The sequence below is a fragment of the Equus przewalskii genome, chromosome 9, assembly GCF_037783145.1.
Source record: "Equus przewalskii isolate Varuska chromosome 9, EquPr2, whole genome shotgun sequence".
Taxonomy (NCBI): Eukaryota; Metazoa; Chordata; class Mammalia; order Perissodactyla; family Equidae; genus Equus; species Equus przewalskii.
This window is the reverse complement of record NC_091839.1, coordinates 20,362,280-20,390,119: the sequence shown is the minus strand read 5'-3', so window position 1 is coordinate 20,390,119 and position 27,840 is coordinate 20,362,280. Positions and strand designations below refer to the sequence as shown.

General features: G+C 57.2%; 2 protein-coding genes across 4 annotated transcripts; both read right to left on the bottom strand.

The window, feature by feature from the left end:
• Nucleotides 1–514: 514 nt before the first annotated feature.
• Nucleotides 515–9,743, bottom strand: VSIG10L (V-set and immunoglobulin domain containing 10 like). 3 transcript variants are annotated; one of them, XR_011543874.1, is made up of 11 exons: nucleotides 9,579–9,743; nucleotides 8,657–9,496; nucleotides 7,968–8,261; nucleotides 7,542–7,826; nucleotides 6,573–6,827; nucleotides 5,823–6,101; nucleotides 4,674–4,970; nucleotides 4,327–4,519; nucleotides 2,895–3,008; nucleotides 2,515–2,669; nucleotides 638–1,718 (listed from the first exon to the last, which is right to left on the bottom strand). XR_011543874.1 is itself a non-coding variant. In XM_070633322.1 (10 exons), the coding sequence occupies exons 1-10, from the start codon at nucleotides 9,616–9,618 to the stop codon at nucleotides 1,647–1,649; spliced, it is 2,631 nt and encodes an 876-aa protein (XP_070489423.1). In that variant the 5' UTR covers nucleotides 9,619–9,743; the 3' UTR covers nucleotides 515–1,646. The 3 variants fall into 3 exon arrangements, 2 of the variants coding, with proteins under 2 accessions (XP_070489423.1, XP_070489424.1); XM_070633322.1 differs by lacking the exon at nucleotides 4,327–4,519 and having other exon boundaries at nucleotides 515–1,718; XM_070633323.1 differs by lacking the exons at nucleotides 4,327–4,519; nucleotides 5,823–6,101 and having other exon boundaries at nucleotides 515–1,718.
• Nucleotides 9,744–12,396: 2,653 nt separating this feature from the next.
• Nucleotides 12,397–27,594, bottom strand: ETFB (electron transfer flavoprotein subunit beta). Its single transcript, XM_070633317.1, has 6 exons — nucleotides 27,401–27,594; nucleotides 19,303–19,461; nucleotides 18,636–18,794; nucleotides 16,551–16,613; nucleotides 13,971–14,129; nucleotides 12,397–12,610 (listed from the first exon to the last, which is right to left on the bottom strand). Exons 1-6 carry the CDS (start codon nucleotides 27,455–27,457, stop codon nucleotides 12,440–12,442), a joined length of 768 nt encoding a protein of 255 aa, XP_070489418.1. The 5' UTR covers nucleotides 27,458–27,594; the 3' UTR covers nucleotides 12,397–12,439.
• Between the last annotated feature and the right edge of the window lie 246 nt (nucleotides 27,595–27,840).

Below are 27,840 nucleotides of genomic sequence, written 5' to 3'. Positions count from 1 at the left end.
TCTTTCTTCTTGGCTGTCAGACCCACCTTCCATGACACAGGCTGAGAGATTTAGTTTCCCAGCCTCCTTTGCAGTAATGTGGCCAGGTTTTGGTCAATGAGACACAAGGGAAGTTTGCTGGAAGGCTTCCAGGAAAGTTTTCTCCCCATTCATGAGGTTGGTTGAGGGGAGGGGGAGGGGAAAGGAAACTTGTTCCCTTCCTTTTCTCTTCAGATATAGTTGTATGGAGATGTAATACCTGGAGCTGCAGCAGCCATCTTGCTACATGAGACAACATGCCAACCCACTGAGGGTGGCAGAGCAGAAGGATGCAAAGACTTCAAGTCCTTGATGGGGTCACTAAGTTGCTGAGCCAGCCTGAAACCACCCACCTCCAGATTTCTTGCCACTATTTATTTTGTTCCTTGCAGCCAAAAGAATCTTCATTGACACACTCTCTAAATTTCCAATGAGAAACCCAGCTAAAAAGGAAGACAACGTGCTGGAGAGAGCCACAGCCAGCTCAGCCAAAACATTTGATCAGTCAACCAGTATTTATTGATTGCCTACTGTGTGTCAGGCTCTGTGTTAAGAGCTGGGGATAATGGCACAGTCTCTGCCTTCACCAGGCTCTCAGTTTAGAGAAGAAGTCAGAGGCTAAACCGATAATTACGTATTTACTTAGGAGAAGCGGGATGTTCAGGGACTCTGGGACCTAATCATGACGAGGCAGGGGTTAGGGAAGGGTCCCTAAGACAGTCATGGTTGGGGGCCGGCTCCGTGGCCCAGTGGTTAAGTTCACGCGCTCCGCTGTGGCGGCCCAGGGTTCGGATCCTGGGCGCGGACATGGCACCACTCGTCAGGCCACGTTGAGATGGCGTCCCGCATCCCGCAGCTAGAGGGACCTGCAACTAAGATATACAACTATGTACCGGGGGGGGGGGGTGGGGGGGGGGGGCGCGGTTGGGAAATAGAGCAGAAAAAAAGAAAAAAATAAAGACAGTAATGGTTGGGCTCACACTTGAGAAATGAACCACACACGGGAAAGAGCCGTGCTCCAGGCAGAGTCAACTCTAGGGGCCACTGCCTGGGGGCAAAATAAAGTGTGGTGGAGAGGCAGCCTGTGCTACTGGAGTGTCAGAGGGGAAAAGTACTGGAAGGGGAGATCCAAGAGGCTGACAGAGTCCAGACTACTGGGCTTTCAAAGTCACAGGAGACGTCTGGACAATGTCTGCAAGGCAATGGGTAGCCCTAGGAGGGTTTAAAGAGAAGAGAGATGGATCTGATCGGTTTTAAGAGGAAGACTCTGGGAGCCGGGTGCGGCGTGACCTGGAGGAGGCAGAGTGGATGGACAAAGACCATTGCAGAGAAGTAGGCTGGGCCCCTCCCTGGCTCAGAGCAGCACAGTCCACCCAGGGCCGGCATGGCTTGAGGTTGTGCAGACCACACTGTTAGATGGGCAGGAGTCTCTCCCAGCCCAGGAGTCCCATCTCCTTAGTTGCACAAATTCAGGTAGAGTCTTTCTCTGCGCTGAGAGGCAGCCAGGAAGTCCCACTTCTGGCGCCAACCCTTAGTGGTAGCAGGACAGGAAGGCCCTGCCTGCTGCAGGGGGCAAAACAGGAAGTCCCGCCCCAAAAGTCCTGCACGGAGCGGGCACCCAGCCCTGGTCACACCTGCGTGGCTGTTCGAACAGTCTTCCGGCCCCCACCTGCAGTGATGACTGGACTGGGGTCGGTGACCTGGAAGAGAGAGGAGGGGTGGTGGAGGATGACCTCAGGGGTCACCCCAGATGTGACATGACTGGCCCTTTTCTAGCACCAGTGCACACCATTCAGAAATTAGCTGGGTTCTCTCCATTTGCAGGGGGAAGAAATGTCTAGCCACCCTTGGGAGAGATAAGACATGCAACAACCCAACTTTTACAGGGAAGAAGACATTCCATCCCACTTGGGAGAGAAAATGGAAGTTTTGTCAATTTTTATGGAAAAGAATAAGGAGGTCCCACCTTAACTTTTTTTAAAAATACCTTAATAAATGCTTTGTTCCTTGGGGGGAAATTGGAATTGCACTCTTCTTTTAATATACAAAAAAGTTGGATGGGAAGTCCTGTCCAAATTTTATATATTATATATATATATAAAAAAGGGGTATAATGGGGGCTGGCCCAGTGGCATAGTGGTTAAGTTTATGCACTCAGATTCCACAGCCCAGGGTCACGGGCCCAGATCCCAGGCACAGACCTAGCACTGCTAGTCAGCCGTGCTGTGGCAGCATCCCACATAAAATAGAGGACGATTGGCACAGACGTTAGCTCAATGGCAATCTTCCTCATGCAAAGGAGAGGAAAATTGGCAACAGATGTTAGCTCAGGGCCCATCTTCCTCACCAAAAAAGAAAAAAAGGATGTCATTTTACCAACTTTGTAAAACAACAAGTAAAGCTGGAGGAAGGGAATTCAAACCATCCCCTCTCTCTGACTAAAATACAAAAAGTCCCGCCCATGTTCCAGGAGGACAATGGGGCACCCACACTCACTTGGTGGGCCCTGGTTGGGCTAGAGTCCTCTAGCGGGACTTTGAGGGGCAGAGGCTGTGGGGTCCGCACTGGGGTCACACTCTGCATCTTCTTTTCAGGTAGGGGCACCACAGGGGTCAAGGCCGGGGGACACTTCTTTTTCTTAGGAGCCTCTCCTAGGAAAGAGGGAGGAGGAAGAGAAATAGAAACACCTGATTGGCTGTTCCAATATGCGACCCAGCCAATGGTAAGGGAAGCTGGTCAGAGAGGTGGAGCCTTACTCTAATTGGCTGATATGGAGGCAGAATGGCAGGATGGATGACCTATCACTGTGCTGATTGGTTCAGTCAGGTTCCAATGGGGCTCTTTCTAGGGGCCCTCCCAGTTGGTCCCTCACTCACCCCGAAAGCGGCACAGGCAGCAGATGCACAGGAGGAGAAGTGCTGCCAGGAGCGCCAGGCCCAGTAGGGAGCCCAGGACGATGCCAGCGATGGCCCCGGGGCTCAGGGTGGGGCCTGGAACAGACAAAGAGAAGGAGGATAAGCGCTGGACCTGTTTCCTAAGCCCCCTGCCCCCACTCTTTCAAAACCCAGGAATCTGGGACCCCAGCACTCAATTCCTTTAACATTTACTGAGCAACTGTGTTGTGCCTGGCATTCTACCAGGTGGTGAAGATCCATTGGTGATCAAACCAAGATACCCACTCTCGTGGGGATTAATTTTAGGAGAAAAATCAGAAATGAATGCGCAAATAAATAACATAATTACAGATTGCTCTAAGACGAAAAATAAATGTGCTATGATAGAAATAATGGGAGAGGAGGTGACATTCAGAAAGGGTGGTGAGGGAAGGTCCCTGAGGAAGTAACATTTGAGCAAAGACTGGAGAATAAGGAAGGGGCCAGGCATGCTATACCAGGGAAGGAAGGGTGTTCTAAGCAGAGGGAACAGAAAATGCAGAGGCTCAGAGGTAGGGAAGAGTTTTCTGTGTTCGATGAAGGCCAGAGTGGGTGGAGGACATGGAATGAGGGGGGAAGAGGTAGAGGATGAAGTTAGAAGGGTTAGCAGGGGCCACAGCCTAGGGGGCGTCTTGTAGGAATTCATGAAAGGCCTTTAAGGAGGGCAACAGTGTCGCGATCTGATTTGCATAAATTTGGCTTCTCCCTGGAGAATGGATTGTAGGAGAGGAAGAGGGGGCCTAAAGAGACCAGATGAATGGCCGTTGCCGTCCAGGAGAGAGAGGACGGTGGTGTCTCACTAGGGTGTTGGAGTGGAGAGGGAAAGAAGTGGATGGATCGGGAAAGAATTTTGTCAGGAAAATTGACAAGGCTTCCTGGTATTTGGGATGTTGGAGGTGACTTAAGCATGTGGATGGTGCCAATGACCAGGACGGGGAGGATGGGAGAGTTGGGGGGGGGGTGCAGTTGGGGGGAAAAAATATCAAGAGGTCTATTTTAGACATATGAAATTTGAGCTGCCGATTGGACATCCATAGTGAATGCGTCAAGTAGGGAGGTGGCTTTTCAAGCCCGGAGTTCAGAAGAGAGGGTTGGGCTGGGGATCGTTCATATTCAAGGCAATGAGCGTGGACAGGGTCACACTGGGGAGAAACATAGGTAGAGAAGAGATCTGAGGCCTGAGCCCTGGCACAGCCAATACTTAGAAGTTGGGGAGTGTTATGAGCTGAATTGTGTCCAAAAGAGATATATTGATGTCCCAACCCACAGCACCTGTGAATGTGACGTTATTTGCAAACAGAGTCTTTGCAGATGTAAGCAAGTCAAGATGAGGTCCTTAGGTAGGGGCCTACTCCAATATGACTGGTATCCTTACAAGAAGACAGAGAGGTGCACAGGGAGGAGAAGGCTGTGGGAAGCTGGAGGCAGAGACTGGAGTGATACAGCTGCAAGCCAAGGAGTGATGGCCATCGCCCGAAGCTGGAAGAGGCAAGCAAGGATTCTGCCCAGAGTCTCAGAGGGAGCACGGCCCTGCTGCCACCTTGATTTCAGACGTCTGGCCTCCAGAGCTGTGAGAGAATACACTTCTGTTGTTTCAAGACCCTCAGTTCATAGTGCTTTGTTATGGCGGCCCCAGAAAACTAATACAGAGAGAGGAGGAGGAGCCATCGAAACAGACTGAGGGAGGCGGCCCAGGAGAAAGCTCCGACAGCCCCAACTCACCGGCCCTGTAGACTCGGCTTTGCGATGGGGTCCCTGGCTGGCCCCCCAGGGTGGGCAGGATACGCAAGACCCAGGTCCTGGGGCTCTGAGAAGGGAGGGGCACCACCGCTGACCGCTCCCGGGGCCCCAGGATGAGCAGGGAGACCCAGTCCTTGTAGAGGGTAGCTCTGCCCAGGTCAGGCTGCTCTGACTGTGCCTGGATCTCAAAACCGCTGATCAGGGCCCCGCGCTCCACGTCCCAAGTCAGCACTGCTGCGTCGCGGGCTCTCTGCAGCCTCCATGAGGAGATGGAGGGTCCTGCCGGGATCAAGGAGGAGGGCTGGATCGTTGGGTCCTTGAGGGGAAAGGGAAGGGGGCTGCAGCTTGGATTCCTAGGTCCCAGGGACAGAGGGTCTGAAGACCCAGACTTTGCGGTCTATAAGAGGAAGGGACTGGGGACCTGAATTCTTGGGTCTGAGGGAGGAGGGGCTGGGGCTGGACTCCAGGATCTGAGGAAGGAGGGGGCTGGGGTTACAGACTCCTGGGTCTGAGGGAGGAGGGGCTGGGGTTACAGACTCCTGGGTCTGAGGGAGGAGGGGCTGGGGTTACAGACTCCTGGGTCTGAGGGAGGAGGGGCTGGGGTTCCAGACTCCTGGGTCTGAGGGAGGAGGGGCTGGGGTTCCAGACTCCTGGGTCTGAGGGAGGAGGGGCTGGGGGCTGGACTCCCGGGTCTGAGGGAGGAGGGGCTGGGCCTGGACTCCTGGGTCTGAGGGAGGAGGGGCTGGGGTTCCAGACTCCTGCGTCTGAGGGAGGAGGGGCTGGGGTTCCAGACTCCTGGGTCTGAGGGAGGAGGGGCTGGGGACTGGACTCCCGGGTCTGAGGGAGGAGGGGCTGGGCCTGGACTGCTGGGTCTGAGGGAGGAGGGGCTGGGCCTGGACTCCAGGATCTGAGGGAGGAGGGGGCTGGGGTTATAGACTCCTGCGTCTGAGGGAGGAGGGGCTGGGGTTCCAGACTCCTGGGTCTGAGGGAGGAGGGGCCGGGGGCCTGGACTCCTGGGTCTGAGGGAGGAGGGGCCGGGGGATGGACTCCCGGGTCTGAGGGAGAAGGGGGCTGGGGTTCCAGACTCTCGGGTCTGAGGGAAGACAGGGATGGAGGACCAATGGGACTCACCAATGAGGGTGATCTGGTCGCCCCCAGCACCCAGCGCCCCACTGCACAACACGGAGTAATTTCCCAGGTCCCAATCCAGGCTGAAGTTGCCAATGAGGAGCCTCCGCCCATCTTGACTGAGCCGCAGGCGTCCCCCACCTCCCAGGGCCAGGGGGCGCCCTTCCCGGGCCCAGGATGCTCGCGAAGGTGGGAGACAGCCAGAGGCCTCCAGCGCCACCTCTGCCTCCCCTGACCGTGTCTCTGCCACCATCGGATGCAGCAGCACCTCTCGAGGGGCTTCTGCAGGTGCAAGAAATCCGGTCAAGAAAGTCAAGCCCCTACCCTGGAGTCAAAGAGCAAGTCCTGGGCCCTTCGGTAAATCCAATAGCAGTGAAGCCCCAGCAGCTTAGCCAGATGAGGAAGTACTGCCCATTCACTCATTCACCCACCCACTCACTCACTCATTCATTATCTGATTTCCTTAACGAGGATTTATTGAGTACATACTACAGGCTGGGTCCCGTACTGGGAAACTCACTATTTTCACCCATTTACGTGGGAAGGTGGCAGCCTTCTTCCTGGGTCCAGGGAAGAAATTTTGTCCCTGCCCTTCCTCGGGATATAGGAAAAACCTTGGTTCTACTACAGGCTTAAAGCAAAAGGAAACCCCTGTTCCTGGAGTTAGGAGCTCCCCCTTTCTCATGTCCTGAAGGAGCTGAGAAATAACCCCTCCTCCTCGGGAACCGGGAAAGAAGTCCCACCCGTTCTCACCTGGCGTGACGGTGCAGGTGCGTGTGGTCACCAGGTGGTGAGCGTGGCAGGTGACGGGAACGCCGCTGAGCCGGGGGTGAGCGGGGACAACGGCCAGAAGCGCAGAGGGTACCGGGCCTGCGCGGACACCTTCGGGGAGACCCTGGAACTGCAGGGAGGCAGCAGGGACCCCACCGGGCCACGAGCAGCGGAAGCGGAGGCTGCGGTCCCCGGGACCCCCTTCGACTGAGCACTGTGGGGCCCCAGGGGGCAGATCTATGGAGCGAAGCCAGAGGTCTAAGGCAAACAGTGGGAGCCAAACTGTCTCCCCTCTAGCCTGGTCTCCGCTCGCTCACCCCACCCCTTCTTCACCTAGCCCGCCCCAATTCTCTTGCTGATCTGGCTCTCTTTCCCCAGCAACCCGCCGGCCCAGTGGGCTGCCGCAGCCACGCTGCCAGCCTTGAGTAAGGAGACTACATCTTTGCACACGGACCCCCTTCCTTCCAAATGTAACAGCCCCCTTCCTTGCTAGCTCCACCCCTTCTGCCGGTCACTCGGCCCTTTTAGCCAGATATCTCCGCCCTTCATGGTGGACCCCACCCCCCGCCAGAATGATCCTGCCCGTTTCCCTTACGACTCCGCCCCCTTCTCCAGGTAATTTCTTTGCTGATCCCACTTACTTGGCCCAAGCAACTTAGTCCCCTTCCTTTCTGGCTCCCACTGTTTGCCATTTAATTCTGCCGCTTAATTTGTTGTGCTTGCTCCTTGCCCAGGAATCTCTGCCCGCTCAGGGCTGGCCTCGTCCCTTCTCCTAGCCATCCTGCCCCATCGCGCACGTCCATCTGGCCCTTGCTGGTTCCGTCCCTTCTCCTGAGCATCCCATCCCCTTTTATGGGGAGTACCCGCCCTTCCTTCCGGGCCCCGCCCTCTCTGGGAACCCCGCCCTTCCTTGCTGGCCCCGCCCCTCCACCCCGCCCCGGCCGCGCTCACCTGCTACCGTGAGGTTGAACAGCGAGCGGCGCCGGCGGCCGGTGCGCGGGTTCGCGGCGAGGCAGGCGTAGGCGCCGGCGTGGCCCTGCCGGACCGCAGGCAGCAGGAGGCGCGGGCCCGCGGGCACCGCGGCCTCGGCCGGGTCGGCCAAGCTCCACGCGATGTCGGCGGGAGGCCGCGAGGCGGCGGAGCAGCGCAGGGTCACGTTGCTGCCCGCGGTGACATAGAGGGCGGGGGCGGCGTTGCGGTCCGAGGAGACCGTGATGACCGGCGGGTCCGGGCCGTCTGCATGGAGGGACAGCGGGAATCGCAGTCACCGGGAGTCCTCCAGGACCCGGGGGGGCTGGACCTTCAGCCCCTCCTCTCCTGGGACTCGAGAGCCCGGGCCCCAGATCCCTGCCCCGACCCGCGGATCCCCCCACTTACAGAAGACGCTGACGTCGGCCGAGGCCTCCCTGTGGCCGAAGGGGCTGCGGACTCGGCACGTGTAGCGGGCGTGGTCGCTGCGCACCGGGCGCGAGATGAGCAGCTGGTTGCCCTCTGCCCGGACCCGGGGCGGCTCGGCTCCCGCAGGATCCGCAGCCTCCAGGGCGCGCCCGTCCCGGCTCCAGCTCAGCTCCCCGCGACCCGGTCCCCACCCCACGCAGCGCAGCCGGAGCTCGGCCGCCCCCTCCTCTGTCTCCAGGGTCTTGGGCTGCACCGACAGCTGGGGCAGGGGCTCTGGGAGAGGGGGAACGAGCTCAGGACCAGCCTCCAGCCTCCCCCCACCCCCACCCCTCCAGTCCCTTAGGTCCAGGACTCCAAGCCCCAGCCCCTTCCACCCCTTACACTCAGGACCTTGGGACCCAGCCGCGGGCCCCTCTTAGCCCCAAGAGGCCTCCTCTTCTCATAGACCCATTGAGTCTGGGTCCTAGCTCTCTCCTCTCCGGGCCCCCAGGAGCCTTGATCCCCAGGTCCAACTTCCCTCAAGCATTCCTATCTTGGCCCTCAGCCCCTTTTCTCCTCCCTCCCTCCAACCCAGAAGTCCTCTCTCCCCTGACCAGGGACCCTTCCTCTGGGCGGGTTTAAACATATCCTCAGAAGAACAGCGTCCTGCCTGAAGAGTTCCCACTTACCATACACACCCACCGTGAACTCCCGAATCTCCCGGGAGACTCCGGCACGGATGACTTCAGCCGTGTACACCCCGGCATCCTCTAGCTGGGCAGAAGTGAGTTCCAGACCCCCTCGGGCCTGGTCAAATCGTAGGCGGCCTCGGTTTGCCGGGTCCAGGCTGATCAGAGGGGCCCCTGGCCCCAGGCCCCCTGCTGCCAGCACCTTGGAGCCCCTGCGCCAGACCACCAGAGGAGCAGGGGGTCCAGGGCTGGGGACTGGAACCAGGGGCAGCTGGATGGTGGCCCCCACCAGCACTGAGAGAGGCCCCCCCACCTGCTGGGAGAAGCTGGAGGCTGGACGGGCCTCCGCAGCAACTTTAGATTCGGGGATCTGGGCGGAGAAGTCAAGATCCAGATCCCCGGGGGAGGACGTTGAAACTGCAGCCTCAACAGATACTTTAGTATCTTGAGCAGAAATGTTTGCAGCTGGGGTCTTAACAGAGAAGGAAGGCTCCGTGTCTTTGGCAGGAACTTGAGAACCCGAGACATCAGAAGATACTTCAGGGGCGGGGGTTTCAGAGAAGGTGGGATCCAGGGTCCAATTTCGGGCCTCAGCAGAAACATTTGACCAGAAGGACCCAGGCACGTAGCTCGAATTCAGGGCCCCGGGAACCCATTCGGCATGGGGAATATCAGCCGAGGCTTTTGAATCTGGAGACTGATCCGGAAATTTCCAGCTGGGGGGTTTGATGGTGGGAAGTTTTGAACCCGGGCCCCGGGAAGAGCCTTCTGAGTCCGAGGAGAAATTGGTCCGCTGAACTCCAGAAGAGGTTCTGAGGGCGAGGACCCCTCCTCCAGAGGCTGCAGGGGAGAGGAGGGGAGGGTGTTGGGGGGCGTTGCTGAGAAGGGGGACTGGCGCGGAAGGGCTGAGCAGGGAGCTTACCCAGGAGCAGGAGGAGCCGCAGAGCCCGTGAGGTGTCCATGGTGCTGGCCGCACCCGGGAGGACACTGGAGGAGACCCAGAGCCAGCACCTGTCCCTCCCTGTCCCTCGTACCTCCTGGGTCGGGCGAGTCAGACAGGACTGGTAGCTTCCTGGGCAGGGAAGGGAGCCAGACCCAGTGGGAGGTGCCAGGATCCCCCACCCAGGTCTGGTGGCAGAGCTGCTCGCCCCACCCTACTCATCCTCATCAGCTGGTCCCTTCTGAGGGGAGATCCAGCTTCTGACCCCTGCAGTTCCACGCCCGGGGTGGGGGGAGGGGGGGAGATGGTGAGAGCTGAGTCTTAGCTGCAAACTTGGCAGCAGCCCCAGCAAAGCCAGGAAGACTTCCTGGAGGAGTGTGAGATGACCTTTTAGAGAGCCCCACCTCTGACAGCCTTGGTCTCAGCTCAGGCTTCCTCCTCCCCAGCCTCCTGGCCTCTGGTCCACTCTGTCCTGCCTGCAGCCTCAGATACCCGCGTCTGACCCTGCTTTTCCTCTGCTCCAAACCCTCCCATGGCTCCCTGTTGCCCGCAGACCAAGTGTCAATTGGCTTTCTCCCACCCAGTCTCTCCTGAGACCCAGAGCTGCCTCTGTGCTCCCCAGGGCCCCACACGCCCTGCGTCCCACTAAACCCAGTGCCTTCCCTCTAACCCCATACTTCCCCCAGGCTCCACCATCCATGCAGAGGCTGGGAGCCTTCCTCCCTCTGCCCTCCCCCTCTCTGCTGTCATTCTCTGAATTCCACCCCTTCTGCCCCCTCTCTTCCTCTCTGTTCCCACTGGCCAGGCCCCAGCACAGGCCCCCTCACTAGCCTCCTCCTTCCAGCCTCCAGTCTCCTCCAGCCATGGATGCCCTCATGGCCTCTGAGTCTTTCTGCCCCCAGAACTGACCCTGCCCCTCCCCCATTTACAGCTGTCCCCCAGCACCCTCAGGAGACATCCAAGCTGCCAAGCTTAGACCCACCCACTCCCTCCCTGCTGCCAGCACTTACTCTGAACACGCTGCCATTCATATGCCCCATCTCTCCCCTCCCAGCCTTTGCAGGCACAGTTTCCTCTGCCTGGAATGCTCTTGCTCACGCCTTGCCCCGCTCCCCCAATCCTGGCTACACCACAACCTGTCATTCAGGTCTCACCTTATTAAGAACCATAATAATAATTACCACTTATTATGTGCCAGGAACCAGGAAAAATGCTTCCCAGGCATTATCAGGCTCAACCCATCCAGATACCCTATGAGCTACGTGGTTATCCTCATTTTACAGGCCAGGGGACTATGGCTCAGAGAGGTCAAGGGACCTACCAGAGGTTGCCCAGCCAGAGGGAGCAGCTGGGCTTCAGCAAAGGACAGACTGCTCCCTCCTTCTGAAAGCTCTTCCTACCACCTCATGCCAGGCTTAGGGCCCCTGCACAGCTCCCAGTCCTCTGAGTTCACCCAGGCACAGTTCTGGCCAGGCTGCTATTAATAATAATGTAATAATATATAGCGAGCATTTTCTGTGTGTTAGCTGTGCTTCTGGGGGGTGCTACATTAATTAATCCTTCAAAACCCTCTGGGGGGGTGTTGTAGTTTAAAGACGGCTGCAAATTCGACCCTCCTCCCTTTAAGGAGTAGGGCCTATGTCCCCTCCCCTTGGATCTGGGTGGTTTCTGTGTTTGCTAGACCAAGAGAATAGAGTGGAAGTGACCTCATGCCAGTTTGTGCATCTTAGCCTCGAGAGACTGGCATATTCCACTTTCCGTATCCTCTTGGAACCCAGCTGCCATGCTAAGAGGAAGCTCCAGCAGCCCCACGGAGAGGAATCTCGGCCTCTGGTCAACGGCCAGCTCGAGCCAACAGCCCCAGCCAGCTCGCAGGCCATGTGACTGAGCCACCTTGGAGATGGATCGTCCGGCCCCATGTGAGCCACCCCAACTGATGCCGCTCGGAGGAGCGAAGCGAGGTGTCCCTGCCAAGCCCCAATTTCAGATTTATGAGCAAAATAAATGATTGTTAGTTTAAGCCACCAAGTTTTGGGGTGATTTTTTTAGATCACAAGAGACAACCAGAACACGGGTATTATTACTAACGCCATCTGATGGAGGAGGAAGCCCAGGCTCAGAGAGCAGGAAGGTGCCGAGGCTCCCCCCAGAGCCAGGGTCTGGCCAGGCTGGGATCTGAACCTGGGGCCTCGGGATCCAGACACTACACTAAGTTCTTACTCCTTCAATCTGCCAGATGAGCGAACGGCAGCTCAGAGATGGGAAGTAACTCACTCACATCCTCACAGCTGGTAACTGTGGGAGTGAGGGTCTGAAATCACGAAGTCTGCCTCCAGGCCCCAGGTCCTCATCCCCGCGCTGGGTGTTGAATGTCTGTGCTTCCGGCCTCATCCCTTCTTGCATCTCAAGTTCTCGGTGGGGGCCTGGCACCCGGGAGTCCCCAGCAAACCCTTGGGGGATCAAAGTCCCTATTCTCCCCTACTTCACCAATGTCTGTCTTCCCAGACTCAACTTAGGCGCCATCTCCCTGGGAAGTCTCTCTGACCCCACAGGCCAGGTCAGATGCCCCAAGTGCCCAGAGCTGCCTCTGCTCACAGCAGACAGCACCCCATCTCATACCTTGGCCCATGTCTGTCCCCCCATCAACATGGAAGCATCTCAAAGGCAGGGACTGGCTGCGACTCACCTGGGTCCCCGGCGTTGCCCAGCCCAGAGCGCAGCACACAGGACACTTTAAGTGAATATTTGTTGAATGAATCAAAGAACAGGTCTCCAGGGAATGAGGTAACAGAGACAGACGTCAGGAGCGTCACACTTTTATTGCCAAGTTTCAGGGAAGAGGCTCAAATTCGCCCAACCTCCTTCAGCTTGGCCACCAGGTCCTCTGTGGTCTCCACCTTGACGCCAGCTGTGCGCTCAGGCGGGTCCTCCACGCTAACCACTGAGAGCTTGGAGGTCAGGTCCACGCCCAGGTCCCCGGGCTTGATCACCTCGATCTTCTTCTTCTTGGCTTTCTGCACACGGGAGGCCACGGTTCACAGGGCTGCCCTGGCCCTGGCCCAGCCTCCTGCAGCCCGCTTCCATGGGTGCCACGTCTGCAGAACCATTCCCACTGGCTGAAGCCTTGGGACCTGCCCCCTGACCAGGACACATGTGACCTCCTAGATGGCCACACTTGGTATGGACAATTCCTGCTGGCTGAGATGCCCTGGGAAGCCTCCTATTGCAGGAGTCCTCCAATGGTCAACCTCCTTGGGAAGCCCTTCACTGGCTGGAATAGACTGGCAAACTCATCCATCTGGCAGCCATAACTCCATGGGCTATTGCCAAAATGACCCACTGAACTCTCCCTGTTGGCTGAGAGGACCCAATGAACCTTCCCTACTGGCTGAGATGACCCAATGAACCCTCCCTACTGGCTGAGATGATCCAATGAACCCTCCCTACTGGCTGAGATGACCCAATGAACCCTCCTACTGGCTGAGATGACCCACTGAACCCTCCCTATTGGCTGAGATGACCCACTGAACTCTCCCTATTGGCTGAGATGACCCGCTGAACCCTCCCTACTGGCTGAGATGACCCACTGAACCCTCCCTATTGGCTGAGATGACCCACTGAACTCTCCCTATTGGCTGAGATGACCCACTGAACCCTCCCTACTGGCTGAGATGACCCACTGAACCCTCCCTATTGGCTGAGATGACCCACTGAACTCTCCCTATTGGCTGAGATGACCCACTGAACTCTCCCTCTTGGCTGAGATGACCCAATAAACCCTCCCTCACAGCTGAGATGACTCTTGAACCCATCCTATTGGATAAGATGACCCACTGAACCCTCCCTATTGGCTGAGATGACCTGATGAACCCTTCTATTGTCTGAGATGACCCAATGAGCCCATTCGACTAGCCATCACAGCGAACTCTTCCTGTTAGCCAAGAGAGACCACAAACCCTTCCTAATTAGCCATATGGCCTAAATGATTCCTTCCTGTTGGCAAAGAATACCAGGGGCAGCTCCCTAATGAACCAAGACGACCTAATGAATCCTTATTTGGCTAAGAGTACACAACGAACCTCTCCCGTTGGTTGGAAGGACAGGGGAACCCTTTTATGGTCCAGTGAAGGCTTTCTGTTGGCTGAAGTAACCAGCAAACCCTCCCTGTTGGCCAAGCAGCCCCCATGAATGCCCACCACTGGCAGAAATGACCCAGTGAACTCTCTGTTGGCCAAAATGACCAAGAGACGATCCCCTTCCTTGGGATGAGATGTCCTTTGGATCCTCTCCTCCCTTCTGACCACTAGGCAGGCGCTGGGGCTGCAGCACTCACCCATAACCAGGCCCTCAGGGACCCATCTGCCAAGCGCTCACCATGATGTTGGGCAACGTGGCGTAGCGGGGCTCGTTGAGCCGCAGGTCGGCGGTCACCACGGCAGGCAGCTTCAGGCGCAGGGTCTCCAGGCCCCCGTCAATCTCTCGCTCCACTTTCACTTTGTCCCCTTCCAGCGTCACCTGGGAGGCGAATGTGCCCTGGGGAGGGGCGACATGGGGGGAGAGTGGGCGAGGTTAATTCAGGGCAGGCACAGAGCCGTCCTCCACGGGCCACTGCTGAGTGCACGCACGGATGAGGGGACGGAAGAGGGAGAGCCCCACGACATTGAGCTCAAAAACAGGAGGAAGCCACAGAAGGGGGGTTCAAAAATCCGGGGCGGTGGTGGGGGGTTCTTTACTTTCACCGGGAGCCCCGGTGTAGGTCCTAACTCCTGAGCCTGCCGGCTGGGCCTCCCCACCTTGGTAACAAGCAACAGGTGTGGAGTGTTGGGCACCATTCTAAGCAATTTACTCAGATTAAGTCACCAGATCCTCACAAGAACTCTATGAAGCAAATGCTATTATCCCCACTCTACAGATGAGGAAAACTGAGGGAGAGAGAGGCTCAAAAACGTGCCCACTGGGGCCGGCCCCGTGGCCGAGGGGTTGGGTTCGCGTGCTCCACGTCAGCAGCCCAGGGTTTCGCCGGTTCGGATCCTGGGCACGGACATGGCACCGCTCATCAAGCCACGCTGAGGCGGGTCCCACATGCCACAACCAGAAGGACCCACAACGAGAATATATGACTATGTGCTGGGGGGCTTTGGGGAGAAGAAAGAAGGGGGGACAAAAATAAGATTGGCAACAGATGTTAGCTCAGGTGTCAATCTTAGAAAGAAAAAAAAAAACGTGCCCACTGTCACCCACAGGTGGAAAATCCAAGAGCTGGCAGTCTGGTTCTGGGCTCCAGGTCTTGCTCTCACCCACCCACCATCCTGTCCCCAAGAGCTCCCTTCAAGGCCCCTCTGCTGGGCTGACAACAGTCTCGTGTGCTCACCTCAACCCTCGAAACATCTCTGGGACCCCATCTTCTCCACCCAGTGCCCTGTCTCTGGCCGAGGCTCCCGCCCCTCAGCTGAATCAACATTTCCTGACATACTTACACCCTCTTTGTCTGAGCCATCTCTTCTCTCTGTTCCCTTATTCACTGGACAAACCTTTCAGGCCTGAGGTGGAATCGTGCATCATCCCCAGTCTTATCCGGGGGCCCCATGAGCCTGGCTCCGGGAATACACTGTGAGCACGACCAACGAGGCCCCGGCTTTCACGGAAGACCACCAGTAACCAAGGAACATGGGCGCCCCCGGCCACATGTGGCTTCGGAGCACATGAACTGTGGCTGGTGCGATCGAGGGAGGGATGGCATTTCTCATTTTGTTTAATTAAAATTGAAAAACAGATAAGTGGGGGGCTGGCCCGGTGACACAGCAGTCAAGTGCGCTCGTTCCACTTCGGCGGCCCAGGGTTCACTGGTTCGAATCCCAGGTGCAGACACGGTACCACTTGGCACGCCATGCTGTGGCAGGTGTCCCACATATAAAGTAGAGGAAGATGGGCACGGATGTTAGCTCAGGGCCAGTCTTCCTCAGCAAAAAGAGGAGGATTGGCAGCAGGTGTTAGCTCGGGGCTAATCTTCCTCAAAAAATAAAAATTAAAAAAAGCCCTGATAAGTGAGATACATTATCACGATGGTGGTGATGGTTTCATGGGTGTGTATACCTGTGTCAAAGTTTATCAAATTGTACATTTTAAATAAATGCAGTTTATTGTAGGTCAGTGACATCTCAATAAAACTGTTAAAAAATGATACACAGTGTAGTTACTGGAAAACATTTAAGTCTGTTTGGAACAACTTGGGTGTGTGACCGCTTTTCTACTTTTCAACTACTTTTTCTACTGTGAATTTCAGGAATCTAAATTAAGTAGTTCTGAGGGAACTTTCACATCTGAATTGAGATGTGTTGTACATATAAAATACACGCTGGATTTCAAAGACTTCGTACAAAAAGAAAAAAGAATGTAAAATAGCTCCATATTTTTCATATTGACTACCTGTTGAAGTGCTATTTTAGATATAGTGGGTTACATAAAATATTATAAAAATTAATTTTGCCTCTTTCTTTTTACTTGTTTAACGTGGCTAACAAAAATTTTACGTAACTTATGTGGCTTGCATTTCTGTTAGACTGGCACAGGGTGGATTCAGGAGTGTGGAGTGTGGAAGGGCATGACTATTTCATATGGGGGGTGGGCAAGGAAGGCCTCTCTGAAGAGGTGATTCTGAGCAGACACCTGAAGGAAAAAGTGACAAGCCATGAGGCAATGTGAGGGAACCGTGTTCCAGGCTGAGGGAACAGCAAGTGCAAAGGCCCTGAGGCAGAGATGAGCTTGGTGTGGTTGAGGAACAGCAGGGCTGGTGCGCAGGGAGCACATGAAGGCCCCGGTGAGGCCTGGTGCCCCAGCTGTGCATTCCTCCTTCCTTCCCGCTTTATGCCTGCCTCCCTCCTGAAGGGACAGGGGTGGCTGTGCCCTGAGCCCCCAGGCCTGGTCCTCAACAGATGCTCCCCACTCCAGCCTCACCTGAGGCCAGTCCAGAAATCCGGCTGTCATCTGCCCGGTCTGGTTACAGTCATCATCGATGGCCTGAGTGGGGAAGAGAGACGATCGTATGATGAGGGGGCTTCGCATGTACCTTCGCCTAGACAGGCAAAGGTTTTCTATGCAGGAACAGACAGGAAGTATCATACGGTCTGTGTCACAGCTACTCAGCTCTGCTGCTATGCATACAAGCAGCCACAGACAATACGTGTCTACGTAAACGAATGGGTGTGGGGGTGCCAATAAAGCTTTATTTACAAAATCAGTGGTAGCCACAGGCTACAGTTTGCTGACTCCTCTTCTAGAATGATCCCATCCCCTCGCTTAGGCCCAGAAACAGCCAGTCACTCATCCAGGGACATGTGAGGGCATCTGGCATCCACAATGTCAGATCTTGGGCCCCTGTATAAATATTCATAGAAGACTTCCATGAGCCAAGCCCCGGGAACTGGATGAACAGGATCTGGGCCAAGGAGAATGCTCTATTTCCTGATCCCAAGGATTAGTTCAGGGATGGGCACGTGACTCAAGCTGGATCAATGAAGAGTTAGCCCTGGGAGCTTTGCTGGAACTCTTGAAAAAGAGGCTCTTTTCTTTCTGCTGGGATCGCCAGCCCAGTGGGATGTGAGCCTGGAGATGCAGAGATTGAAGCCAAGACAGAGGAGCAGAGCTTAGGGCTCATGTGTGACCCTGGACCAAGCTGTGCCTGAAGCTCACCTTACATGAGCTTATAAATTCGATTTTTGGCATAAGCTAGTTTGAATTGTAATTCTGTCACCTACAGCAAAGAAGGTCCTGACCAGTTCACCTGGCGTCTCTCCAGCTGGAGGCCCTAGCCCTAGGAACTGTCCCTGACAACCAGCACAGGTAGGACAGCAGAGTCTGAGACCCACCAGCAAATGCAGGAGGCTTCACTAGGCCATGCAACCAGCACCCGTGCCCTGGGGAGCTGGTGTGAGACTGGGCCCCCCAAGCCTGAGCCAGACTGTGACTTTTTGGCGTATTCTATGGTTAGGCCCTCTGCCTCAGTTTACCTCCTATAGCCCACATGGGTCCCATCAGCCGCCTCCTCTCCCTAGGAGGCTAATCCAGCCCACTAGAATCCCCATCTGTCTCTCCCTGCTGGGGCCCCACTTCCAGCTCCCACGCCCTGTCTCTGTGCCCCGTTTGACTGTGCAGTCTCTGCCCTTCTTTCTCAGCCTCTGTCCCTAACCCCCTGTCTCTTGATCCCTCCCTTTCCACTCCTGTCTGTCTGTGGCTCTTCCAATGGCCATCCTCTGCCCCTGCCCTGGGTGAGGCCACCACGAGGTCTGTCCTCAAATGGGCTGGGGTGGGGGAGCTACCCTCCCGGAAGGGTGTCCCGGGTCTCCTGAGGGGACAGCTGAGCCGGAACGCGTGCCTGTCACCCGGGCGTGCCGTGCGGCGGGCAGGGTTCTAGCTGAGTCCTCGCCACAGCTCGCTCTGTTAGCCCTCAATGTCCTCCCCAGACGGCCAGCCTCTGGTCTCTCTCCCTCCAGGCCCCTCCTCGGCCCCACAGGGGTCTTCCTGCACCCAGAGCTGACCCCGTCGCCCCTGCGCACAACCCTCCTGTTGCTCCCCAGTGTCTCCAAAGCCCCAAGTCTGCTTCAAGCTCAGGCCTCCATCCTGAACCCACACGACGTCCCCTGCTGCCCTCTGACCTGTTCTTGCAGAGTCTCCCCTCTGCGCCTCCAAACCAGACCCCTGCACTGTCCCTCCCCCCACCTCACTGCCTGTCCCTCCTGCCACATCTGTCTCTCTGCTCTGTCCCTTCTGCCTCGGCCCAGGCCTCCGTGTCTCCCACATGGACCATCAGCACGGCCTCCGGGGCTCCAATCTCACCCCACAGGACCACAAGGGGTCTTTCTAAGGCCCACAGTGACACCGCCCTCCCCTGCTCACGCTCTCTAAGAGGGGTGACAGTGAAGTCCCAAGATGCTCATCCTGGGACGTCTGGACGCCCCAGGCCTGGGCCACCGGCAGTCTCACCTCCCGCCCTCCCCACCTCCGGAGCAGGGATGGGGTTGGGGAGGGGCTGGCAACACCTACCTGCTTCCCCAGCAGCACCAGGTCCACCTTCTCCTTCTCTGCCAGCTTAGCCAGGACCCGGGCCACCTGTAGGGGACCCAGGCGATCCGCCTCTGCAGCTGGCACCTCCACGTGGATGCCTCGGTCTGCGCCCATGGCCAGAGCGGTGCGGATGGTCTCCTGCCAAGGAAGGGAGGCGCTTGACTTGGATTCTAGCCCCAGGAGGACCCAGGAGTCCAGCCCCAGCCCCTCCTCCCTCAGACCAGGAGTCCAGGCCCAGCCCCTCCTCCCTCAGACCCAGGGGTCCAGCCCCAGCCCCTCCTCCCTCAGACCCAGGAGTCCAGGCCCCCAGCCTCTCCTCCCTCAGACCCAGGAGTCCAGGCCCCAGCCCCTCCTCCCTCAGACCCAGGAGTCCAGGCCCCCAGCCCCTCCTCCCTCAGACCCAGGAGTCCAGGCCCCCAGCCCCTCCTCCCTCAGACCCAGGAGTCCAGGCCCCCAGCCCCTCCTCCCTCAGACCCAGGAGTCCAAGCCCCAGCCCCTCCTCCCTCAGACCAGGAGTCCAGGCCCCAGCCCCTCCTCCCTCAGACCCGGGAGTCCAGCCCCAGCCCCTCCCCCCTCAGACCCAGGAGTCCAGCCCCTCCCCCCTCAGACCTGGGACTCTGGGTCCCAGCTTCCCTCCCCGGAGCACCTGGCACTGGGCGGGCCCACAGCTGACAGCAATGATCTCCTTCACCAGCTTCTTCTCCTTGAGCCGCACGGCCTCCTCCACCGCGATCTCGCAGAAGGGGTTCATCGAGTGCTTCACGCCATCCGTGACCACACCGGTCCTGTCCGGCTTCACCCGGATCTGCCCACCAGGACAGGAAGGGGCAGGGGGAAGCAGGCGAGAAGTTAAGGGCCGTGGCGCCAACCCTCCCTCAGCCGATGGGACCACAGGGGCCCGGAAAGGGGCACAGCCTTGTCTGGGGTCCCACAGCTCCAGGGACGCAGCAGGGTTAGAGTTGACAGGCGGGTGGAAAGTCACCCTCATTTCTCATCCAGACATTCCCCGAGCACCAGAGACATGCGACATGCTCGTCCCTACTGTCACTGGTCCTTGGACCTGAAATAGTATCTCTCAGATTTCCGATTACCATAACCCACAGCGAGAAACACATTTTATGACCTCCCCGCGTATATTATAAATACATAACCGATATTTCACATCAATGTAAATACACTGCAACACGAGGTTCGGCACACCTTATTACCCCGACTTTATACACTGAACCGTGACATGGTATTTCCTCTTCTTTTGTTTGTTTTTTTTTTTTGGGGAAGACTGGCCCTGAGCTAACTACTGCCAATCCTCCTCTTTTTGCTGAGGAAGACTGGCCCTGAGCTAACATCCGTGCCCATCTTCCTCTACTTTCCATGTGGGACGCCTACCACAGCATGGCTTGCCAAGCAGTGCCGCGTCCGCACCCGAGATCCGAACCGGCGAACCCCGGGCCGAATAGGCGGGACATGCGCACTTAACAGCTGCGCCACCAGGCGGCCCCTCTTCTTTGCTTTTAAATGCCAGCCGTCTACGTGCGTTTCATGACCAACGCATGGTCACGACCTAGTCTGAACACCAGTACCAAAGGCCTCCCACCGCCAGGCAGGCAAACAGCGCGCGGGGGCAGGCCAAGCCGGCTCATCCCTTCCCTCCCCCCACCCGCCCCCCGGCACCGGCACCGAGGTGTGCTCTGGGGACCCCGCCACCCGCGGGGAGAGAGGCCCGGGGCGGGAGCCTCTAGCGCAAGGCGGGTGCGAACACTATCCTCCTCTGAGCTGCTGTGGCTGCTCTAAGACCGCAGACTCGGTGCCTTCGTGTCTCGCGGGCCCGGAGGCCAGAAGCCCCAAATCAGTTTCAGCGCTGCTGTCGAGGGGTCACAGGGCCGCGGTCCCTCCAGCGGAGGCTGTGGGGAGAGTCCGTTCTTGCCTCCTCCAGCTTCTGGGGGCTGCCTGCCTTCATCTTCAACTCCGTCTCCGCTCTGTCTCCACAGGGCCCTCTCAGTGTGCGTGTCCCCTCTCCCTCTGCCTCTCTTACAAGGATCCTGGAGGCGGCATTTAGGGCCCACTCGGGGGAACCCAGGATAATCTCCCCACCTAAAGATCCCTAATCACGTCTGCAAAGACTTTGTTTCCAAATAAAGCACCATTCACAGGTTCCAGGGGTCAGGGCCGGGATATCCCAGGGGGGCCACTTCTCAGCCCACCGCAGTCCTCTCGGTAGTGAACAGGGATGGTACGGTCCCTGGGCACTGAAGAAACAGCACGTAGGGGCCCTGCTCTAAGCAACTACACGTATCCTAGCTCATTAATTCTGGTGACAGCCCGATGAGGGGGGCGCTGGCATCATCCCTGTGGGCAGCTGAAGAATTGAAGTACCTGGCCCAAGGCCACATGGCCAGTCAGCGGTACTCCGGGCCCCAAGCACTCAAGTCCCCTGCTATCCCCCCTGGCAATTCCCTGGAGAAGTTGGGGAGCTGTGACACAGATCGATGGGGGCCCAACCTAGTCTGATGTTGGAGGCTGTCGGGGAGGGCTTCCCTAAAGCTGTGGCACCTTAGCTGAGGCCCAAATGATGAACTGGTGTTGAGTAGGTAAAACATGAGGAAAAGTGTTGGGTGGGGAGCATGTGCAAAGGCCCTGAGGTAGAAGGAGCAGGGAGGGGTTGAGGGATCTCAGGAGGCTGGATCGGCCAGAGGAGCCCACTGTGCCCTCAGGCCAGAGAGGCCACCAGAGGCTGGACAGTTGTGGTGGGCACAATAACAGATCTTCAAGATGCCCACATCCTAATCCTGGAACCTGTGAATGTCACCTACATAGCAAAGGGACTTTGCAAATGTGATGAAGTTAAGGATTTTGAGAGAGGGAGGTTATCCTGGATTATCTGGGTGGGTCCGCAAGGGTCTTTCTAAGTGAAACAGGGAGGTGAGAGAGTTAGTGTCAGGCTCAGAGAGCGACTGAAGATGCTACACTGACGGCTTTGAAGGTGCAGGAAGGGGCCACAAGCCGAGGGATGCAGGCGGCTCTAAAAACTGGAAAAGGCCAGGAAACAGACTCTCCCCTGGAGCCTCCAGAAGGAAACAGCCTCCTACTGACACCTTGATCTCAGCCCAGTAGACTGATTTCAGACGTCTGACCTCCAGAACGGTAAAAAGAACAAATCTGTGTCGTTTTAAGCCACTAAGTTTGTGGTAACTAGTGACAGCAGCCACAGGAGAGTAATACAACTCTGCAGGGGCCAGGAGGCCACGGTGGGGAGCGGCTCTCGAGCCAAAGAATAACAACGAAAATTAAAGACGGGGGTGGATCCAACTTAAGTTTGTACAGGATCCTTCTGGATTCCTGGTGGAGAAAACTGGAAAAATGGTAGGAGCGGAAGTGAGGAGAGAGCCGGGCGGCTGTTAGTCATGGAAATAAGAGATGACGGGGAGACAGAGGGGGACAGACTGGGGAGGTCTCTGGAGGTGGAACTGACAGAACTCGGTGCTTGGCTGGGGGAGGGAGAGGGAAGAGCCAGGCAGGACTCGCCTGCTTCTGGTCTCAGTACAGCCGGGAAGATGCTGAGTTCGAGCCCAGAGGCGCCTGCATGATCTGGCCCAGGACCTGCCCCCACTCTCTTCTCCCATGTGGCTGCCACCCAACGGCTTGGCCAGAGCAGACCCGAGGTGACGGCCTGGCCCAGCTGGGGACAGTGGGACGCTCTCTCTTTCGATCTCCCTGCGTCTTTCTCTGTGGGGCTGTGGGGGTGTGGCTGTTCCTCCCATCAGCAGGACAGAATCAGAGCTGGGAATCTGGGATTCCGGCAGGGGCTTCCCAGTCTGGCTGTGTCTCATGGACCGGTAACATTCAAAGGAGGAAGAGAAAGAGAAAAAGGGCAGCTATCATTTTTTATCACCAATATTTCATTTTTAAAAAGTCATTTTAGGGGCCGGCCCGGTGGCGCAGCGGTTAAGTGCACATGTTCTGCTTCGGTTCGGATCCTGGGTGCGGACATGGCACCACTTGGCAAAAGCCATTCTGTGGCAGGCGGCCCACATAGAAAGTAGAGGAAGATGGGCACGGATGTTGGCTCAGGGCCAGTCTTCCTCAGCAAAAAGAGGAGGATTGGCAGTAGTTAGCTCAGGGCTAATCTTCCTCAAAAAAAAGAAAAAAAAAAAAATCCAAGATAGGACTTTCCCCTTGAAACAGCAGGGCCGCCCCCAATCCATAACAGGCCTGTGTGGGTGAGCCCGGGGCTGTGGGAGCCGAAGCCTGCTCCAGCTCTGGAGGACTCTTGACCTGGGCTCTGAGTCCCAGGAGATGGGGCGACAACCCTCGGGCACCAAGGACACCTGCCAGCGTTTCTTCTCCATGAAGACCTTTTAAGCTTGAGTTGCTTTCAAGCTTCAGAAACACTGTTTAGTTAAATTACATAAGTCAGGAAACAATGGGTAGCCTGAAAAGTCAGCAGCAGTCCTTTTTTTTTTTTTTTTAATAATGACGCTTTATAAAGTGAGGCAGAGGACTCCGCATGAAGCTCCCAGGCTTTCTCTCAAATATGCAACGTGTTAACCTTCTGCGGAAACAGCCACAGCCCTGACGGGCAACGCTCCCAGCGCTTCGTATCCATGAACTCATTGATCAGTCCTAATAGCCCAGGAGGTTGGTTCCTGACGTGACCACCCTCATTTTAAAAGATGGGGCAACTGAGGCACAGAGAGGCCAAGTGCCTTGAGCAAGGTCACACAGCAAGGAAGTGGCAAGACCAAGGGTGTAACCTCAGGTCAGTTTTGGGGACCATGAGTCTCTTCAGGATGCCAAATGTGCCCTCGGAGGTAAGAGAGTCGGTCTTTTCATTGGTTGCCCACTCTATCCAAGCGGCTTTTTATAACGTGATTTCTGACAGCTCTTCTTGAAGCCCCGACACAGCTCAAGGATTTCTGGTCAGTTCTGTCCTCTAGACTTTTTTATCAGGTGAGTCACTGTGCGTGTGCTGGGGCAGAGTGACCAGGACACAGAGCTACCAGGTCAGCCAAGGCCAGACAGGCAGAGGGCGGCCAGGAGCGATGCCAGCCACAGACGGCTAAGGCGGTGGTCAGTGCGAGGAGACCCTTCCAAAGGAGACCTCATCTGGGGCAGACGGAGAAGATCGACATCCCCACGGAGGTGACATGTGTGGCCTGAGGGAGAGGTGCCAGCCAAGCCAAGAACAGGAGGAGTAAGTAGGGGAAAAAGCCGTGTGCTCCCAGAACCGACAGACGGGGTGGCTGGCCGGGGTTGGGCCCTGAGATGGAAATAGGGTTTCTGGGGCCTGAAGTTTCCATTCTTTGGAGAGACCCCTTTAAGAAAAGGAACACTAAATTATGAACGCAAAACTGCTCCAGCCTCTCCCGGGGCTTCAAAGAAGCCGTCAAGGGCCGGCTTCATCAGCCTCCCAGAACACGGGCCCCCCCGCCGGAGCTGGCTATCACTAGATTGGCTATTAATGTCCTAGACACACACCTCCAGAGACGCAGCCACACACACACTGGGCAGAACATGTGTTACGTTTTGAAGAAAGGACTAAATAAACTTACATTACTATGACTATCAATAATAACAATACTCACCAAGGACCAGCCAACCCTTATGTACCAGGCACTGTTCTTTTTTTCTTTCCTTTTTTTTTTTGAGGAAGATTGGCCCTGAGCTAACATCTGCTGCCAATCCTCCTCCTTTTTTTTTGCTGAGGAAGACTGGCCCTGAGCTAACATCTATGCCCATCTTCCCCTACTTTATATGTGGGATGCCTGCCACAGCATGGCTTTTGCCAAGCGGTGCCATGTCCACACCAGGGATCCGAACCGGTGAACGCCAGGCCCCCCGAAGCGGAACGTGCGCACTTAACCGCTGTGCCACCAGGCCGGCCTTAGGCACTGTTCTAAAAGCTTGTTTAATCTTCACTACAAGCCAATAAAGGAGGTACTACCACTATCTCCAGTGTACTGGGGAGGAAAATGAGGCTCAGAGTGGTTAAGCAACTCCCCCAAGGGCACACAGCAGGAAGCAGATCCGGGTGGCTGGGCTCGGAGTCCCCGCTCCGAGCAGCTCTATCAGTGTACCCACCATCTAAGGCGGCAGTCACTGCATCAGACAGACTCTCCTCCCCATCCTGGAGCTCCAATTCCAGAGGGGGAGACAGACACTAAAGCAATAGATGGGTATATCACGCTGTGGGTTACAAAGTGATGAGTATGGGGGAAAATACAGCAAGGAAGGGGACAGGGACCATGGGTGCTGTGATTTTAAGAAGGCATCCAGGGAAGGCCTCACAGGGAAGGCGACATTTGAGTAAATACTGGAAGGAGGTGAGGAAGCGATGCTGGAAACACAGAGGTGGGTCAGACCCTGCACTCCCCAAAAGGAGCTGCCAGTCTAGGGGTAGGGGTGACATCTGGGAAAAAGAGGGTCCCAATCCACTATGAGGGGAAGCTGAGACAGGCAAGCCCAGAGGGCTGCAGGAGCCTGAGGGGGTGGGGCGGCGGGCTTCCTGGAGGAGGTGATGCCAGAGAATCTCCAAAGGGAGGGATAAGAAGCAGAGGTTGGAGGGTGGAGCGGCAAGGGCACCCAGGCAGAAGGCACAGGAGGGGCAAAGGCCCACAGCAAGAAGCGGCCTGTTCTATGAGGAAAGCACAAGCCAGTGGGAGCAGTGGAGGCACCCAGGTGAGGGTGGGACAGGGGAACATGGATGGCTGAACAGGGGGCCAGGGCCAGACCACGAAGGGTCTCGAACGCCAGGCTGAGGGGCTGGGGAGCCACAGGAGGACTCTGAGCAGGGGAGGGGCGGGGTCTGCTCTGGGTGCAGGAAGACCCCTGAAGCTGGGAGGGGTCGGACTGGAAGGGGAGAGACTGAAAGGTAGGGAGGAGACTAGGGCGAGAGTCCAGGAGGGAGAGATGAGGCCTGAACAGTTGGGGCCATGAGGATGGAGAAGAGGGGACAGGGCAGAGAGAGGAGAGGGCAGGAGGCAGGGGGCTGAGGAAGGACAGGTGGTGGGCAGTGAGGGGAGGAGGGGCAGGTGCTGCCACGGGCCTGGCCTGGTGATTAGGTGGTTGGCAGTGTTTGAATATTTGGTTGTTGAGAAAGGGATGTCCACAGACACAACCAGTGGGACAGGATGTAACAGAGGGCACCCTGGGGCCCTGTGGGAGGGGCAGGCAGCACCGAAACCTGGGGACAAGATAGGAGCTCATAAAGGACACGTTCATGCTCCCTGAGGCACCCATGTGCCAGGCCCCCCGCTGGGCAATGCTGGGACCCAGAGCCGAGTCGAACACGGGCCTACCTGGTGGGAGAAACAGATACCACCCCAGACATCTCAGGCCAGGGGCCAGGGCTAGGGCAGAGGGAGGCCCAGGGGCTCTGGAGCCCAAAGGAAAAGTCGGAGGCGGGAGGCAACCAGGAGAGTTGGGTCCCAGGACCCCAAGACGAGCACGTGTCCAAAAGGCTGGAGCCCACAGCCCTGCCATACGCCCGCCAGAGCTGTCAGGAGGCAAGTGGCTGTTGAGTGGAGATGCGAGGGGCACAGAGACCAGAGCAGGACTCGAGTGCGTTTCAATCCTGACTCTCGTGGCCTCACTGGGTGATCTGGCAGGTAAAAGACCCTCCTCGGGCCTCAGTTTCCTCATCTGTCCATCAGGATTACTAATATCTAGAGGGTATTGAAAGGACTGAATGGGCTCATCTCTGTCAAGGACTTAGATGGCTGCCTGGTGCACAGTGAGGACCCACTCAAGGAGACCTGTTATCGATCACTGAAGTTTTCCTGCCCGGGTCTGGCTCCTGGGCCCTCCTCCTCATCCCACCCCCGCAGGCCGGCAGGGGCAGTAGCAGCATCAACTTCCTAGCCCTGGATTCATCCACCCCAAAGCCTCGGGGCATGCCAGGCCCCTTGCTGGGCAAGGCTGGGGACACGGAGGTGGGCTCCCAGTTTGATGGGGGACAGACATGGATAGACAGTCACCACCTTGTCTGGTGTAAGTATTGGGAGAAAGTGGAGGGACTGTGTCTGATTCACCTCTGTCCAGACCAGCTTCTCTCCGGGGACAAGCCAGGCCACGGAGACACTGTCCCCAACCCTTCTCATGGAGCACATGAACCAGTCCACCAACTCAATCAGACTGGCTTTCATCTCTAGCAACCACGCCTCCGTCCCTTTCTAGCTAAAGCCTCCTGGCTCACCCTATGGCTATCTATATAGGATGAAAGACGGCTCTGGGCTCCCGCAGTGCCTTGTCTGACCTCCCTTATAGCTGGTTCCTATGCGGAGTCAACAGTGTGCAATGCAGCCCAGTAGGTGAAAGCTCGGCTTGCGTGCAAAGCACTCGCAGGGAGGAGTCAGAGGAACCTGGATAGGAATCTCGGCTCTGCCCCTTCCCAGCTGAGTGGCCCCTCTGTGCCTCAGTTTCTCCGTGTATTAAACAGGGACCACGACTCCCCCAGCAGGTAAGAAATAGCGAAGGTAACTCGCCCTGCACCAGTGATCCAGAGAGTGAGTCCAGAACTAGGGAGAGGGAACGAGGCCATGACTCCAGAGGGGCGGGGTGTGAGTGAGGAGGGATAGGCGGGCAGACTCTCAGTCCTTGACCTTTGCCCTCAGGTGTGACTTTGATGTTTGGGGGAAGAGCGACAGAGATCAGAGGTTACGAGGAGACACCCCCGCATGCGGTGTGCGCTCGTGACCCTGGACGCACACGGCCGCGGGACACAGGGAGGTGGGAGGGGGCCCGGTCACCTTCACGGCGAAGTCGATCACCCTCTTGACAGCCACGAGCGCGCGCAGCCCCGCCATCTTCCTGCCGCAGCCACCTCGCCGGGTCGGTCCGCAGCCTCGGCCTCGGGGTCCAGACACCCAGGCGCCGTCCTTCTCTGCGCCTGCGCGGCACGCCGCCAGCCAGTCAACCGCTGCAATGCCCGCCTCCGCCCCGAGAGAGGACCAATCGGAAGGCCGGAAGGGAGGGAGGTGTGGCAAACCGTTGCAGACCAATGGGGAGCGGATCCCGGGGAGAGAGGCGGGACCCGGGGGAAAGGGGAAGCGGGCTTTGTGAAGGGGGCGTGACCCCGAACTAGGGGAAAGGTCGGGCGGGGGAAGGAAGCGGCGCCGGAGTGGAGCTGCTCCCGGTTGTCCTGGACCTTTCCCAACGCCCTCGGACCTATCCGCTCCTCCAGTTCCCT